The sequence below is a fragment of the Cygnus atratus genome, chromosome 5, assembly GCF_013377495.2.
Source record: "Cygnus atratus isolate AKBS03 ecotype Queensland, Australia chromosome 5, CAtr_DNAZoo_HiC_assembly, whole genome shotgun sequence".
In the NCBI taxonomy this organism is placed as follows: domain Eukaryota; kingdom Metazoa; phylum Chordata; class Aves; order Anseriformes; family Anatidae; genus Cygnus; species Cygnus atratus.
The window spans coordinates 23,789,386-23,804,540 of NC_066366.1; the positions used below are offsets into that span (position 1 = coordinate 23,789,386).

General features: G+C 37.8%; 1 protein-coding gene across 3 annotated transcripts in view; it reads left to right on the forward strand.

Annotated features, from left to right (window-relative positions):
• STXBP6 (syntaxin binding protein 6) overlaps positions 1-15,155 on the forward strand; it is a 111,114-nt gene that overhangs the window by 39,028 nt on the left and 56,931 nt on the right. The window contains exon 2 of one of the 3 annotated variants that reach the window (XM_035552134.2): positions 1,257-1,438. The exons of 1 other annotated variant lie outside the window; for it this stretch is intronic. In XM_035552134.2, coding sequence (XP_035408027.1) covers positions 1,285-1,438 — 154 coding nt within the window. In that variant the 5' untranslated portion in view covers positions 1,257-1,284. Of the gene's footprint in view, positions 1-1,256; positions 1,439-15,155 lie in introns of those variants that run through there. One more of the 3 variants, XM_050710932.1, reaches the window with a different exon arrangement.

Genomic DNA, 15,155 nt, shown 5'->3' on the forward strand with positions numbered 1-15,155 from the left:
CTTAGAGACAGAAACAAAAGATCAAGTAAGGAGAAAGCTGAAGGTAGTGGTGGCAGCATGGGACTGGTGATTCTTGGAGATAAGGAACGCTCTTGTTAGGACAGGCATTGAGCAAATAGAAAACGGTCAGAGTGGAAAATAAGTTAGGCTTGAGAAGTCAAAACAAATCTTGTTCATTTTAAACTTCCCTGAATAAATAATTATAGGGCAAGTGATTTAAAAAGTATATGAGGATCAAAAAAGAGGATTGTTTCTGGCTATGAAGTTTCTTTAGATTTAGCAGTGGGACCTACATACTTATTAACACATTTCACTGTAGAATTATTTTGAGTTATAACTCTGTCTTCATAAAATCAGAGTTATATCAGCTCTGTGACTGAGTTCTCTGTTCTTTTGTTAGGCTCCTCTGTAAGTTGTGCTCAGATGCACATTTCTTTTGCTGGACACGCCTGAATAAGCAGCTTCCCTCCTGCTCCTTCCCTGTTCTCTTATGTTTTTTTTCCTCTCCAAATGTCTCTCCTAAATTGATTGTGCTATTACGTGATGAAACAAATTGAGGAACTGACCTGGGTTAAAATTACTTGGCAAAAATGAAGAGGTGTGGTTTTGTCTAAGCTGATTTTTCTGATGCTGTCTTCCTGTGCAGTTGCCCAATTGGTAATTACAGAGGAGTTGAGGGGATAAGGTATTAAAGCTGCAAGAATTGCAGGAGCTGCTTAAGAAAGCCCTGTCGCTGAAAGCAATGATCCTGAAAGAATAGTCTTACAGAGATTTAGGCTTCATATATTTTCTGTGAATGCTGCTACTTGTCTGCCAGTATGACCTAGCTCAGAGTGGAGGCTGATGAATTTGACCACAGGCTCAGTTCAGTTGCCCATTCAGTGCTTTCTCTGTGTACATGGGACAGATGAGTTTTCCTCCGGTTACCAGAGAAAGAATTAATGAAGCTTTTATGCAGAATGAATTTAGTTACAAAATCTTCTCAGTGAAGAATTTGGATCACACTGAAGTGCTAGTATGGATTGCTCGTGCCCAAAATAGGCTAAGCTAGTTTGAGAGGTTGTGTGGATAACAACAAATAACTTCATGGGTGACTACTTTGAAAATTCTGCCCCAAAGTGCATGAAATTCTCTTGTCAATTCTTTGAATCATTAAAGACTTTATTTGAAGGTCAGAGATGCTAATGTAAGTCAGCTGGACTTCCATGTAGCTTTGGAGTAATTCCTAATACTTTTATTTATGATTTTATTTTTAGAGTGTCAGTCTGCTATATCTGATCTACAATGAATGCCAAATCTGCAATCAGCAAAGAAATATTTGCCCCACATGATGAAAGGATGCTGGGAGCTGTCCAAGTAAAAAGAAGAACGAAAAAAAAGATTCCTTTCCTAGCTACTGGGGGTCAGGGTGAATATTTAACATATATCTGCCTGTCAGGTAAGATTAAAGATTTGGACATCCATTTGTCTGTTTTGGTATTTTTGATTAACTGATTAGATGTTATCCTGTAGCTGCAAGGTGCTGGGTGACTTGAATCTTAATAATGGAAGCAGAGAATAATAGCACTTGAAATACAGGCTATTAATATTTATACCATATAATAAATTGAACAGGTGGTTTCATTGTTTAAAAAATGAAGTGTTCTCACAGCATAGCTGCAGAAAATGAACAAATAGAGTAACTGGAAACAGTCCTTGCTTATCAATGTTAAGATCTTTCTTGGAGGGTTGAACTTCGTATTGTTTCTGCTTTTTATGCCCTGAAATTTCTGGTTTGAAGCAAATATCTTCTTTTCATATTTGCACCTGTGTTACAAACTTTTTGGGTCCTTAAATATGCAACTTTCAGTTAAAATATTTTCAGTTCAATGACACACAGCACCACTGTTGTTTGATCTCCTGACTTTAAAAGGGGTGAAGAAGGAAATAGTTGGTTTGAAGGAGAAAATGATGTATAATGATCAGTTTTGAGGTCTTACAGGGAACAGGGAGAAATGATCTATTGCTGCTAATGTGTTCAGGTGAAATTCATTTGAGTTTCTCCAAAGTCAAACCAGTACTAATGAGAGTCTGAGTTTTGTGGAATGGACTATGTAGTAGTAGTTGTCTGTTTTGCATATGTTGTGCTAGGTATATTTTTACCCTTTCTAATAAAGGCAAATGTCCATTTATTTATTTTAGTGTGTATAAATGAAACTCACTGATTGAGTAACCTGTGGTTAACTATGGTATCACAGATTTTTGGCTATATTTTTTCTTTTAAGAATGTAATTTGGCTTATGCTTTGAATACTTCCTGGTTATTATAATTGAAATTAAGGTAAATTTCACCAGGATTATGTCTTGAAGCAGTTGGAAAGTAGTTTGTGACATTCGTTTGCCTGTAGATTATACCTGTTTTCAAACTTAGCATGGAATTCAGTTGCCTGTTAGGCATTCAGTGCAGTTCTAGATTTCTAGAGATACACAGCCCTTCTTCCTGGTACCTCTCTCCCTTAGGAAAGCAGAAATCCCCTTGTAGTTTCTGTGCCTGCCAAGTGAGTGTGCATGATTATCTTTGATATCCTAAGGTGCTTTAGTCACATTTTTGAGTATCGGTTGCCTCCTTAAAGAGTGTGTTTCTCACTGCAAGTAAAACTAGTGGTCACAGGAAAAAGTGCTCTGTGAAGTTCAGAAGACTGATATTGTTTCTGAAGTAAATGGAAGATTGTTTCATGTACTTTGTCAAATTTCTTTCCACTGAAAATTATATTAAACCTTTCAAAATGTAGGGTGTAAAACCCAGTGACTCTACAACTGTTGTAAGACATCACACACATGCACACACAATGTAGATTTATTAAATATGTTGCCAAATAACATTTGTATATGTATATACAAGTATCTATGTTAAATATAAGCTGCGGAGTATCTGTACACACACACTGAGGACAATAAGACAAAACAGATTCAACACTTATTGCTGAGTATTCCACTTGCCATTCTTCCCATGTACAGCAGTTTCAAGGAAGAGTTTGATTCACCTAGCCTTTTCCCTAAAGTTGTGGTTTGGATACCCTTTTAAGATGTAAAGATTGCAGGCCTCAATTCCCTCAGGTTGTGAAGGAAGCTGGATCTAGGTCTTCCATCTTTGAAATAGATGTTCAGATCACTAACTTGTTTTGAAGCAAAGGCTCAACTCTTACTTGTTTGGCAGTCAGTTTTTAAGAGTCGATTTTTTTTTTCTGAGTCTTCGTACTCTAAAGAACAATCCTATTCTAGGACCACACAGTCAGTTTCAGAATATCACGGGTATCCCACCATGTTTCAGATACCCGTGTTCATGAGTAAAGGAGGAGTGGTCTGTGCATTCAATTTTCTATAGGCTAATTCTGTTCAGAAGGTGGATTTTTTTTCTTTTTTTTTTTTTTTTTGCATTACCATTTTGGGGAACATAGCTTCCATTCACCTCCTGCACTTCTATGTTCATGTGTAGCAGCCAGAATGGACTTGAAGATGTTACATGATCTTAGATGCATCTAATGCCATTCTGCAATAGGATAATGCATAATGAGTAGGGAAGAAACAGCAGATGTCCTGATTTCAGCAGAGTTTCTCTTTGATGACAAAGAGAAGTATTCAGGGTCTAAATAAAACTACTGTATGGTGGTCACTGAAAAGCTCCATAATTGGATTAGGAGAGTTGTGTGTGGCTTGCTGTTAGTGAGGTTCTGCAGGGGAATGAGAATTTATTATTATTATTATTAAATATTTTAATAGCCTTAAATATTAAATATTTAATAGCCTGTGCTATCAAACACAATGTATGATCAGTAATTTCAGTTGACTGAAGAGGGGCTGCCTGGTATGTTCATGTTTGAGGACAGATTCAGAATTCCAGAGTGATCAAAAAGTTGATGTAATGCAATAGGGCCAAGTGCAATTAGTTATTTAGTCAAGAACAATCAGTAGCACAAAACTAAAGGGTAAGGAACAAATGCTTCTGCCACTGAGGTTAAAGGAAATTGTGACAAGGATAAACTGTTTTGCTCTTCCCAATGGCTATGAAGTAATAATGGTTTTAGCTGCAACAAGTAGTTCTATTTAAAAAAATAAGTAAAAATAAAAAAAAATTTAGTAAGGATATATGGGAATAGCAGTTGTGCTGTGTCACCAGATGGCCTAGGATGAACTATATATGGGGGTTACAGAATGTACTTGGTGACTTCCCATTTTTTCTGTGATTCAGTGCAAAGTATGAGAAGCATTGATGGCCAGCTCTAGATATTAGTTTCCACTTCAAATGACGTATGCTTTAATGCTGAGCGTTGCAACACCTGTCTTAGAAACAACTTTATAAGCCCTGTACTCTTGTCCCATTTTTTCCCCAGGTTTTGCGATATATTAGGTAAATGTAGTGAGTAGAATATATACGTTCTTAGTTTTCTTAGAATGATTTGTGTGGCCTTTACTACAAGGAATTTGATAATTTACAGGCTAGAGCTTTGTATGTCAGTTGAAAGAGTCCCCTTAGAAACCAACTTGTTACGAGGATTATAAATGTTTGGGGATATAAAATATTCTGCCTACCTATAGTTTCATTCAAGATAGGGCACAGAAATCTAGACGTTAGCCATTGTAAGAGCTATTTCTACGTTCTACTGTGTTTGTAGCTGAAAAAATTACACTGTTAACAGTTCTGTTTTCCTTTCTCTTTTGAATTTAAAATACATTAAATCATAATTGTTGTCTATCTGCATTTTTGTAAATGAGGATAGAGATCCTGAGCAGGGGGACTGTATCACTGCCACCTATGGGACTCAAAATGCTGGGATAGTAAAGCATTAGAAGAATCAAATAGTGAAAACAGTGAGATGGGAGAGTAAGAATGATTGTTACTTCAAATTTTTATTTGAAGTATGTACTGGGCTTCATATTTGACAATACTAAATACTGAATTGGTTAGAAGGAAATACCTATTGATGCTCCAAAAATGTGTACATAATGCCTGTCAGCTGCAGCTGAAGGCAGATTAACGTAAGGATGCTGTAGCAAGACTGTTTACTGCAATTGTGGAGACCTGCAACCTGGAGCCCACTGTAGTGGCAGGGCTGACAAAGACTGGGAAGCATAGCCAAGAGAGATCTTCTCAGAGATATTTAGTTGAAGAACAGCAAGCAAGTAGACAGATGGGAAACACAGAGGCTGTAGGCAGAACAGAGAAGATGAAAACTGGGATTTTTTTTTTTTGTTATGTAGGAAAGGATTTGACACAGCGAAAAGGCAAGAAATTCAGAGCTGAAAGTGGATATTTATCACCTCCTCCACACTAGCAGACCTAGTGACAGTTATTGGATCAGATCTAAGTTTTAAATTTGTCACCATTGTCTTATATAATTGAAACATAAATGTTTAAAATAGTTTTTAGCCTTATTTAGAATGCTGAATTAAATATGAAATACTTAAAAGGTCACTTCAGAGATACAGGACGCCGGCCATCTCTCCTAGCTGCTTGTGCGCAGTACTGTGTGTTATTTCCTTTGACATGATATCATTATGGCTTCTAAGTAACTTTTAATATTAAAAAGGTTTTTAATTTCGTATAGTGCATTGGAAGTGTTCCAGTTTATACATATGGATGTGGCATCGACCTTTTCACGACTAAAACTCAATTGCAGTTACAATAAGCTGAATGAACCAGATTGTTCCTTTTGAACCTGAATTCCTATGTGTGATAACACTTAGCTGTGCCACTCTTTCTAGTCCTTCTAGTTAAAAGCCTGGAATTTGAGTGTAAGTTTTAAAAGCTAATACTGTTTAAAACTGGGAGTGGAATCCTTTTTTTCTTTGCTGTCTCCAAATGAAATTAACATATTGTTAACATCGGATGGCTTTTATGTGAAAGTACAGTCTATTGAGAGTGATGAAAAAAAAAAAAAAGCCCCAAAAGTGCACAGAAATCGTAAGAAACAACATAAACAACATATAGATATAACATATATATATTCATTTTTTTCTTTCTTCATTAAAATTTAACCTCATTGACCATGTCACAGTTTTTTCAAACAGGCAGTAAATAGCGTAAAAAGCTATTTGCAGTTACCATAGTATGTGGAGGTGTTTTTTTTTTTTTTTTCCTGTTTCTAAGTATACAGAGAGACAGAGGTCTACCTTATTAGCGTAAATAGTTCTGTGAATACCCTCGGTTTGTGCTCTTACAGCACATTTACTTCAGCAAATATCTAACCACACTGCTTGGTTGCGCTTCCAACATAAGCATCGTATTCTATTTTTGTCTCTAGAGCCAATGGTGCCATAAAGTTGTTTTTCCAAATATAAACTTGTTATTCCTCCTAAACAGATGGCTCACGGAATAGAATATTACCTAGGAATGGCCTATATCTCTTCTTCCTTTGAAGGTAACTTGACATGGCAGTCAGAAATTCCCCATAATTTCGTGGGGAGTTCCAGTGCTGATTATACGTAATTGACCTGTCCAATTTTCAGTTCAGCTACCATGCAGAAAGTAGTGGGAAGGAGTTTCAGATGAAGATAATTCATTTTTTCTCCTATGTCTTCTCATTTTTTCTTGTCAGTTTTGGTCCTGTACTGAAGTGACCATCTCCCAATTTATTTTTTTCATGTTGAAGAAAACATTCCTTTTTCAGGAGTTTGTAGTGCACAGGATTCTCATGTTTCTTTCTCGGGTTGTGAGAAACAGAAGTGAATTTCCTTTTCCTACTTGCTTTTAAGGAGAATGCTGTAGTCACCTCATCATAGGGTGTAATGAGGTATTACTGAGTAATTTGTTGGGACAGTTTCCTCTGTTTAAATGTTGTACTGGGGAGTGAGAATGATACTTAAGTATTAATGGTCAGACATAGTGCATTCACTTTGGAGGTGGATCCGGCCTACATGTATGTCAGGCCCTCTACTGAATGTTTAATTACTTATGCAAAGTGGAACATCATCTACATGAGAGATTCAGCCAGCTCAGAAGAACATTGAATACTAAATTGGTTTAGTGGAGGACTTGTTAGTGTTAGGTCAGAGGTTGGACTAGGTGATCTTGGAGGTCTCTTCCAACCTAGGCGATTCTGTGATTCTGTAAATTGCAGTTTGGTCTTCTGCAAGTTTTGTGTGACTTGGACAGCTGTTTGAAGACAACTGCAGGCCAGTTGTGGTGGTTTCCCTAACCCCACAGACCTCCAGGTTGGCACAACAGGTGGAACATCTGGGCATGCATTGGTATGTATGTTTGATCAGGTAAGATATGTCTGGTAGCTGTACTCAGCACAAGGGCTGCCAGTTACACATGGTGGGTTTAAGGTAAAAATTCATATTCTGTGTCCTAGTTTACTGGGTTTATGTGGCAAGGCTTTGGTAGCAGGGGGCTTCAGGGGTGTTATCTGTGAACATAGCCCAGCAGCTGCCCCGTGTCAGACAAGAGCTGGCTCCAAAAGGGACCCGCTGCTGGCCAAAGCCAAGCCAGTGAGGGAAGCTGGTCATGCCTCTGGGAGATTAGATTTAGGAAAGGCAAAAAATAAATAAATTAAAAAAAAAAAAAAATACCCTGCTGGGCAAGAGCAGCTAGGAGAGAGGAGTGGAAAATGTAGAAAGAAACAACACTGCAGACAAGATCATCGCAGAAAGAGGGCAGAAGGTGCTCCAGGCACACAGCCAAAGATCCCCTGCAGCCTGTGGAGAAGTCCCTGGTGGAGCAGGCTGTCCCTCTGCAGCCCGTGGGTCCTACAGCGGAGCAGATCTCCATGCTACAGCCCGTGGAGGAGGAGCAAATAGAGCAGGTGGATGTGGCCACATGAAGCCTGCACCCCATGGAGAGCCCTCACAGGAGCAGGTTCCAAGCCAGAGCTATAGCCTGTGGAGAGGAGCCCGTGCAGGAGTAAGCAGATTATCTGTCGGGGGTGCTGCACATGGGGGACCCAGGTTGGAGCAGTTTGCTCCTGATGGATGGACCCCATGGTACAGACCCATATTGGAGCAGTTCTTGAAAAGCTGCTGCCTGTGGGCAGCCCCCGCAGGCTCAGTTCTGGAAGGACGGCATCCTGTGGGAGGGACTCCACGTGGCGCAGCGGCAGAGAGTGACCGTGAAGGAGCGACAAAGTGCTATAGACTGACCGCAGCCCCCATTCCCTGTTCCTCTGCACCACTCAGGAGGAGGAGGTGGAAGAGGCTGAATGGGGGGAAGGTGTTTTTAGCTTGCTTTTAGTTCCTCAGTGCTCTAGCTTGTTACTGATAGACAACAAATTACATTAATCTCTCTTCATTGAATCTGTTTTGCCTGTGACAGTAACTGGGGAGTGATCTTCCTGTCCTCGTCCAGACCCTTGAGCCCTTTTTCGCTGTATTTTCTTGCCCTCTTCCTTTGAGGAAGGGATGTGAGAGAACAGTTGTGGTGGAGTTTAGCTAGCCATCAGGATGAAGCCACCACAGTCAGAGAAGAGGAATGTTAAGTATTCCTCTATCTTGGATGAGTTCATTGGATACTAACAATCACTACAGAAAAGTGTGGTTCCAGCTCTCCACCTAACATTTTTTCATTTTATATGATACCTGATAACTTTCTGATGGCCTACGGAGAAACTAGTGCAGAATTCAATGGACAGGACTTTGCTGTGCAGAAGATGAACATAGTGTAGCGTTCCTTCTGTATTGGCAGCTTTCTATGTCAAAGCACAGACTCATTGGAGACTTTCTCCTGTTGGCTACTGATCCCTCTAAACCCTCCTTGTGTAGTCAGTAGCTGCTTCTGCTTCCAATTAGACTCAGGTGTAACCTATACAGATTTTGTGCAGCTTCTGCATTCATGTTGACCAAGTCAATGATAATTTGCTAGCGTGAGTGGAGTTACTGATACAGTATTCTGTGATTTCCAGCATGTGCAATTCAATGGCAACTGCTTTGTGTTTATTCTGGAATTCTGTGGGCTGATGCCTCTCACTGCCTTCCTGGTGCCTACACTGATGTTCATGTATCTACGTAGTGAGTTGACTGTCTGAAACTTTTTGTCATTAGTTGTGCAGCTGAGCTGGTGCAAGTGCATAAGCAAGGCTCTCTGGCCATGAGAAACATGAACTTCAGCTGACTTGCATTGTTGTGAAGATGCTACAAGGAAAACTTTTTTTAACAGTAAGAATAGCAAATAATTTGTGTAGACAGCTTTGGAAAAAATATATAATCTGTCATTGAAGACCTTTGGGAAGAAGCTGTAGAATTGTGCCAGGAGTTGCATGAAAGGTGACAGATTTTGCCTTCAAGATAGAAAAAGATGCTTTGAGAGATCACTTGGGTTTACTTCTAGACACTTTTTTTTTTGATGACCGCATGATTGCATAGAGGAAATTTTTCAGAGTAGCTTCAAGGCAGAGGAAAAAAGTCAATACTTTTATATGCCATTTCGTATATATCTTGTTTCCGTATTTCCATTTTCAATACTTTCAAATTTGGAAATCTGGAAGAGAATTTTCTGGGTGCATACAGCACACCATCTATATAATACTTAGTTGAAAATTGAAGCTTATAGAAGACAAGTTTGTATATTTATTTTTAGTCCTTCTAGTCATGGATCAGTCTTGAAAAAACAGCTTTCCTGTGGAAATGCTTCATTTACTGAAGAAGTTTTCTAGGAAGCAAGTTGAAATATGTAAGCTACTCCTTAAAATCTAAGGGCATTTGTGAGAATTCCTTAAAGTTAGGAGGTTATGGCAAACGTTGAAAAGTGCCGAGAACTATGTTCTTTTCAGTATGTATGTTTTTTGCTTCAAAACTTTGAGTGTCTTCATGGTGAAATAGGCTCATTACACTTTCTTCTTTGCTTTGCTCCATTAATTTGGAGGCATCTTTTTTGATCCAATTCTTGTTTGATTCCAATGCTTTCTGTTCTACTTTTGAGTGAGGAGATAATGCCTTCTTGTGATTGTGTACATGAGAGATTACTCTATTTTCTTTACCACTTAGTATGTTTTAGGCTGGAGCTCATATTTTTTGCTTAGCCAAGTTATTTCTATTGATATTTACTGAAATTTTTTGATTTCATACTGTTATGAAAAGAAGAAAAAGAAACAGGCTTACTGACACCTGTAGGATTGATACGAAGGCAATTTCTATATATCAAATTTGCAGTTAGAAAACATGCTTATACCATCAAATATGCAAGAATGATTATGGGCTTTCATGGATCTATTTTCCCCTTATTAACGTTTCTTCATAAGTCAGTCTGAATGGAATTAGAATCCCTTTTAAATGCTGTAGAATTGAAGCAAATGGGCCTTTTCAGTACCCTCACCTTGTCTTTGCTAGGGTTTCTTTTAACGTTGATTAACCACTTTAGGAATTTGGATGAATTCTGACATTTACTCTGCCTTTACTACACCTTTTATAATAGCTACCTAAAAAATCATCAACAGCTTTTGAGTTAAAACTCTTAAAAATATTTAAATTTTGTTAATTCTGAAGTATTTTAAAAATTAAATAGAAGTGTGATTATGCAGAGGCATAATGTTATCATTAGCTTTTTTATGGAGTAAACTAGGGACCATTACAGCCTTGATGATATTTTTGTTCAAATGAACTAAATTACAAGGGATGTCTCAAGACCTTGTCTTCTCTAACATCCTTTAACAATATACGTGTTAAGGTGTAAGCTGGTTTTTTGTTTGTTTTGCTTTAAACAACAATATCAACATTAGTTTTGAACTGTGCTTAGTGGTGCAAGTGTAAATCCCTTTTTTTCCATAACCTAGAACAGAAAATAATAATAATAAAAAAAAAGGCAAGCAAAAAAACAAGTAAGATTCTTTTCCTCCAAGTTCTTCAAAGGAAAACATTCCTGAACATCACCATCCCATCTTGGGAATGTCTTCTTTAAGACAAAGGTTTAATCTTCTAGATACCTATAGGGCAAATGTGTGTCTTCGATGTTGTGCTCAGTGACCTATATTCATTGTTCTGTATTGGCCGTTAGGTTGGGTAAAGGAGAGCACGGATATTTTTGAATTGTTACTTAACATGGTTGGATTCAGGCAGTGTACATATGTGTGTAAATCTGTATAAATATACACTGAATACATACATATATAGGAAGTTTTCATCTGTGCTTAGCTACTAGCCTCAGGGCTTGTTGAAAATGTACCAGCAGTTGTTTGCAGTAATGCTGGATGATAGTAACTGGTAGTGATCAAACATGGCCTGTATGGTGGCTCAGAAAACTGACAGCACTGACAAGGGTAACGTTCCTCTCAAAACCAGCTTCCCTGTTGCATCACAGCCTCATGATTTTGCCAACATGTTGATATTGTGGGTGCACAGCTCATATGAAAATGTCAAAATATAATTAATTACCTTCATCTACTTCTAATAGTGACCGTGATAGATAGTGATACTGAATGGAGTTCTTAGCCAAGCCCCTCCTTTATCAGAATTTGTTTTGTTTTTGTTAGGCATTTTTTATATTTTAACATCATGGTACTCAAAAGGATTTTTAGAAGTCTAAAAACCACTTTCTCTTAATGCTAATAAATGCCAACTTATATTAACTAAAAGGAATTTCAAAAATTAAGTCATGTAGGGGTCTTTGAAAATCTTTACCCATGATCAAATTACATAGGTAGAAAACTGGTGGCTGTTGTGTGGGAGCTGGATTAACTTTCTGTTCTTCATTATTGATCTTTTTTTGTATTTATTTAAAATAGAGGAAGGAAGATTAATGTATTTCTTTGGCAGGTAGGCTAATTTATTGATCGTATTCAGAGTAATATTGTAATATACATTGATGCTCTGATCCTTTCTGACTGTGTCCTGTTGTTCAATTTCAGGTAACCAATTCTTTTTCCATCAGAATTTTGCTTAAGAGGGAATCTTGTTATAGAAAAGCTACAGAATTGTCTGTTTAAAAGCATCTGGTCAGATTTTTTCCCCTTCTTCTGAAAGAAGAGAGAGAACGTATGTATGCTTCCATACATCCATTCCCCCAGTACAGTACTTGATCTAATTTACATGCAGGAAATACTTCCTAAATTGCAAGCTGAAGGTGTGCAGTTCTGTGTCTGACTGATGTTTGCTGTTTCATAGAATTGCCAGTGGTTTTGCACTTTGATTTTTTTTTTTTTTTTCAGAATAGAACTGTAGCAGACTGAAGCTTGACAGTTACTTATCGTGCATCACTTTCAGTTTTATAAAATACATTGATCCAGAGAACTTGTATCACTAATACTACCTTCACCTTTATTCAAAATTGAACTTTTGGAGTTGCTTTTCCTTCCACCTCATTCACGCGTGTTCCTTGGAACAACTCCCAAAATACCAAATCAGATGATTTTGGAAGGAAGAAAAATAGAAAGGAAAAATCACACAAAATAAATAAAAATAAAAAATCGCCAAACAAAACAAAACCATAGAAAACCAGAAAACTTGGTGGGAAAAGTAAGGAATCAAATCTGTTTCTTTAGTCAGACATAACTTTTGTAATAATCAAAAGGCTATCCCTTTTGGTTTAATATTCATAAATACGAAGCATGTATTGATGCAGTAAATTATTGTGCATAAAACAAGTTGTTTACAAAGCTGTATGTTGGAAGTTTTACACTGAAAGCTGTATGTTGTCCTGTTCATCACAACTGAAGCTTAATGAGGTTATTCTTGGCTGGACTTTGTAGTTCTTCCATGGACACACCCCAGAATTACTAGGAAGCCTTACAGAAAGTAGTTGAGTTGCAGCATTCCTTTCCCATCCCTCCATGTTCAGAGGAGGTGGGCAACTGTATTCCTTTATCCATTCATTGGAATTATTTGTGCTGGGCGGGTTAGCATTCCTAAGGGGTTGGAAGTAGCTTCCTTCAGCGCATGCAACATGTTTCACTGCAGTGTTTTGCCCAGAACACGGCAGATGCTTGCATCAAGTTTACTGCCAGGTTAAAATGTTTGAATGTCATGCTGTCTTTTGGAGGTGGTTCGTTCATTCGTTGTCCAAGTGAGTTTTTGGCAGGGGTTAGTGCTATCTTATATGTGATAAAAATGCAGAGCTAGAATTAAGGATATACTGAACAGTATTTTGTGGTAACTGTTCCTTCAAGTTGAAGTATGGAACCATGAGCATAAGACCTGTGTGTGTTTACTACTTGCTAGAGGAAACGGTTGTCATTTACCATGACAATTAAAATTGGCATGTTTTACTTTGAGGTGGGATTCAGTTTGAACAGTTTTCTTAGGTTTTCTTAGTTTTCATGGTACTGGAGAGTGGCCTTTACAATACTCCGACTCATTGTGATGTGAGTTGTTGAACTTTAATCATATGGGGTAGAAAGCATCTCAGTTGTTTCCTTGCAGTTGCACTTCAGAAAACATTTCTGCCAACTACTGTGTAGTTTTGCTTTTTGTAGCTTCTAAAGAACGCTGTAAGTTCTTTCTCCCTGACCGTTGTTTGCTGTGTCACAGACTTTGAGTAGATAAACATCAGATTAAAATCTTATCCTTTTATAGTACTCCAAGCTGTAGGAATCAAATCCAGTATGTAGTCATCATCATTCTGCTCTTTGAAGTCTGTACAATCAAATAACTTTCAGTGAAGAGCAGCCCATAAGAAGTACTTAAAAAAGAAATTACTAAGCCAATTAGAATATTGCATCCAGCTCTTTACTTCTGCTTTTACTGTTGCTTTGCCAGAGATGAATAATACAGTCCTGATCTCTAAATATTTTGTTTGTGAATTTTATCTGTACATAATAATAGAAGTGAGTTAAATAGAAAAAGAACAGGTCAGGACCAATAACCTGGTCTGCTGCTGTGATTTGCCTGTATCCCCAGTTCATCCAAACCGTTGCCACAGGACCTTCAATACTGACCAAGTAACAGGCCATTTAGGGAACACTGTAAGGAAGGAGGTTTGAGCTAATTCTGTCAATTTCTCCCTCAGTGGTGTAATATCCAAACATTTCCAACTGTAACAATACATGTATGTATGCATATGTGCTATCTGAAATAATTGTTCTGTATTTACAGCAGCCAACTTTTTCCCTCCAGCCTGCTTAGATTAAGATTTTTACATAACTTGGATTTTGTAATCTGATTATGCATATCCTAACAAGAAGGAAAAAAACAACATATGAAGGGTGGGGAGGCTGAGAGAATATAAACTATGTAAAGTTTTGTTGGCCCTGTATCAAGGAGGATCTACCCATTTGTCCAAGTTAAAACAATCTCTAGTAGCTGTTTAGCTGGAACTGCTTCATAGAGAAAGTCTGCCCCACCCTTTCAGTGGTGCTTTTGCTGTGTTTATTAGAGCTCAACAGTACATAATAACCTTCTGTAGCCGCAGGGAATGATCGAGTTACAGCTGTACTGGAGCTCAGATTTTCTAACACTAGTGTTTGGAAGAATGCCTCATTTAGGTGAAATTTTCCTCATAGCCTTTTGGACTCATTTTCCATTATAGTAGTTTAAACAGCTACCTTCATCTTTGAATGGTTCTTCTGAAACGCAGATCACTTCTCCCTAAGCAGATAAGTACTGTGAAACTACAATATCTGTGAATATAAGAAAACCTGCATTACATTTTTTCATTGCTTTACAGACATCTCATTTACTGTGTCAGAGTCTTGTCTTGAGACGAATGCAAATTGAGCTATTTTCAATAGGGGCCTAAATCATGATTATTTGGTCTCCTCAAAGGTTGCTTGACACAAGGTTTTCTCTTTTCTGTTGAGGTATTTTAGGCTAATGAAGGACCTTAATAAGATTTAAAGTAAATCCCTTTCTTAGGGGGGTTGGTCTGAGGTATCGTTATAATATTGTGGAACATATGCATCACATGGTGAAGTTCAATTTTATCTGCCTAAAACTAGGTGGATATTAAAAAATTGCTTGAAGAGTGTAGTTGTCCATTTGTATTGTCTCCTCAGATGTTCAGAGGACAGGCTCAGCTGGAAGAGAAGCTGCAACATAAACTTCTTGCTGGATGAAATAACTACTAAATGCTTTTCAGCGATAATATGATATCAGCCCCTGCTGAGTTAGTTATCTTAAATCTCTGCCTCTTGTCACTCTTTGGAAAACAGTAGTAATGGTAAGAGCTGTTTTCTGTGGCTGGATCAATGTCCAGAAGAGAACGGAACTTTTGATTTAAAAGAATATTTTCTTGCATAATTTACACAAAGTATGCTT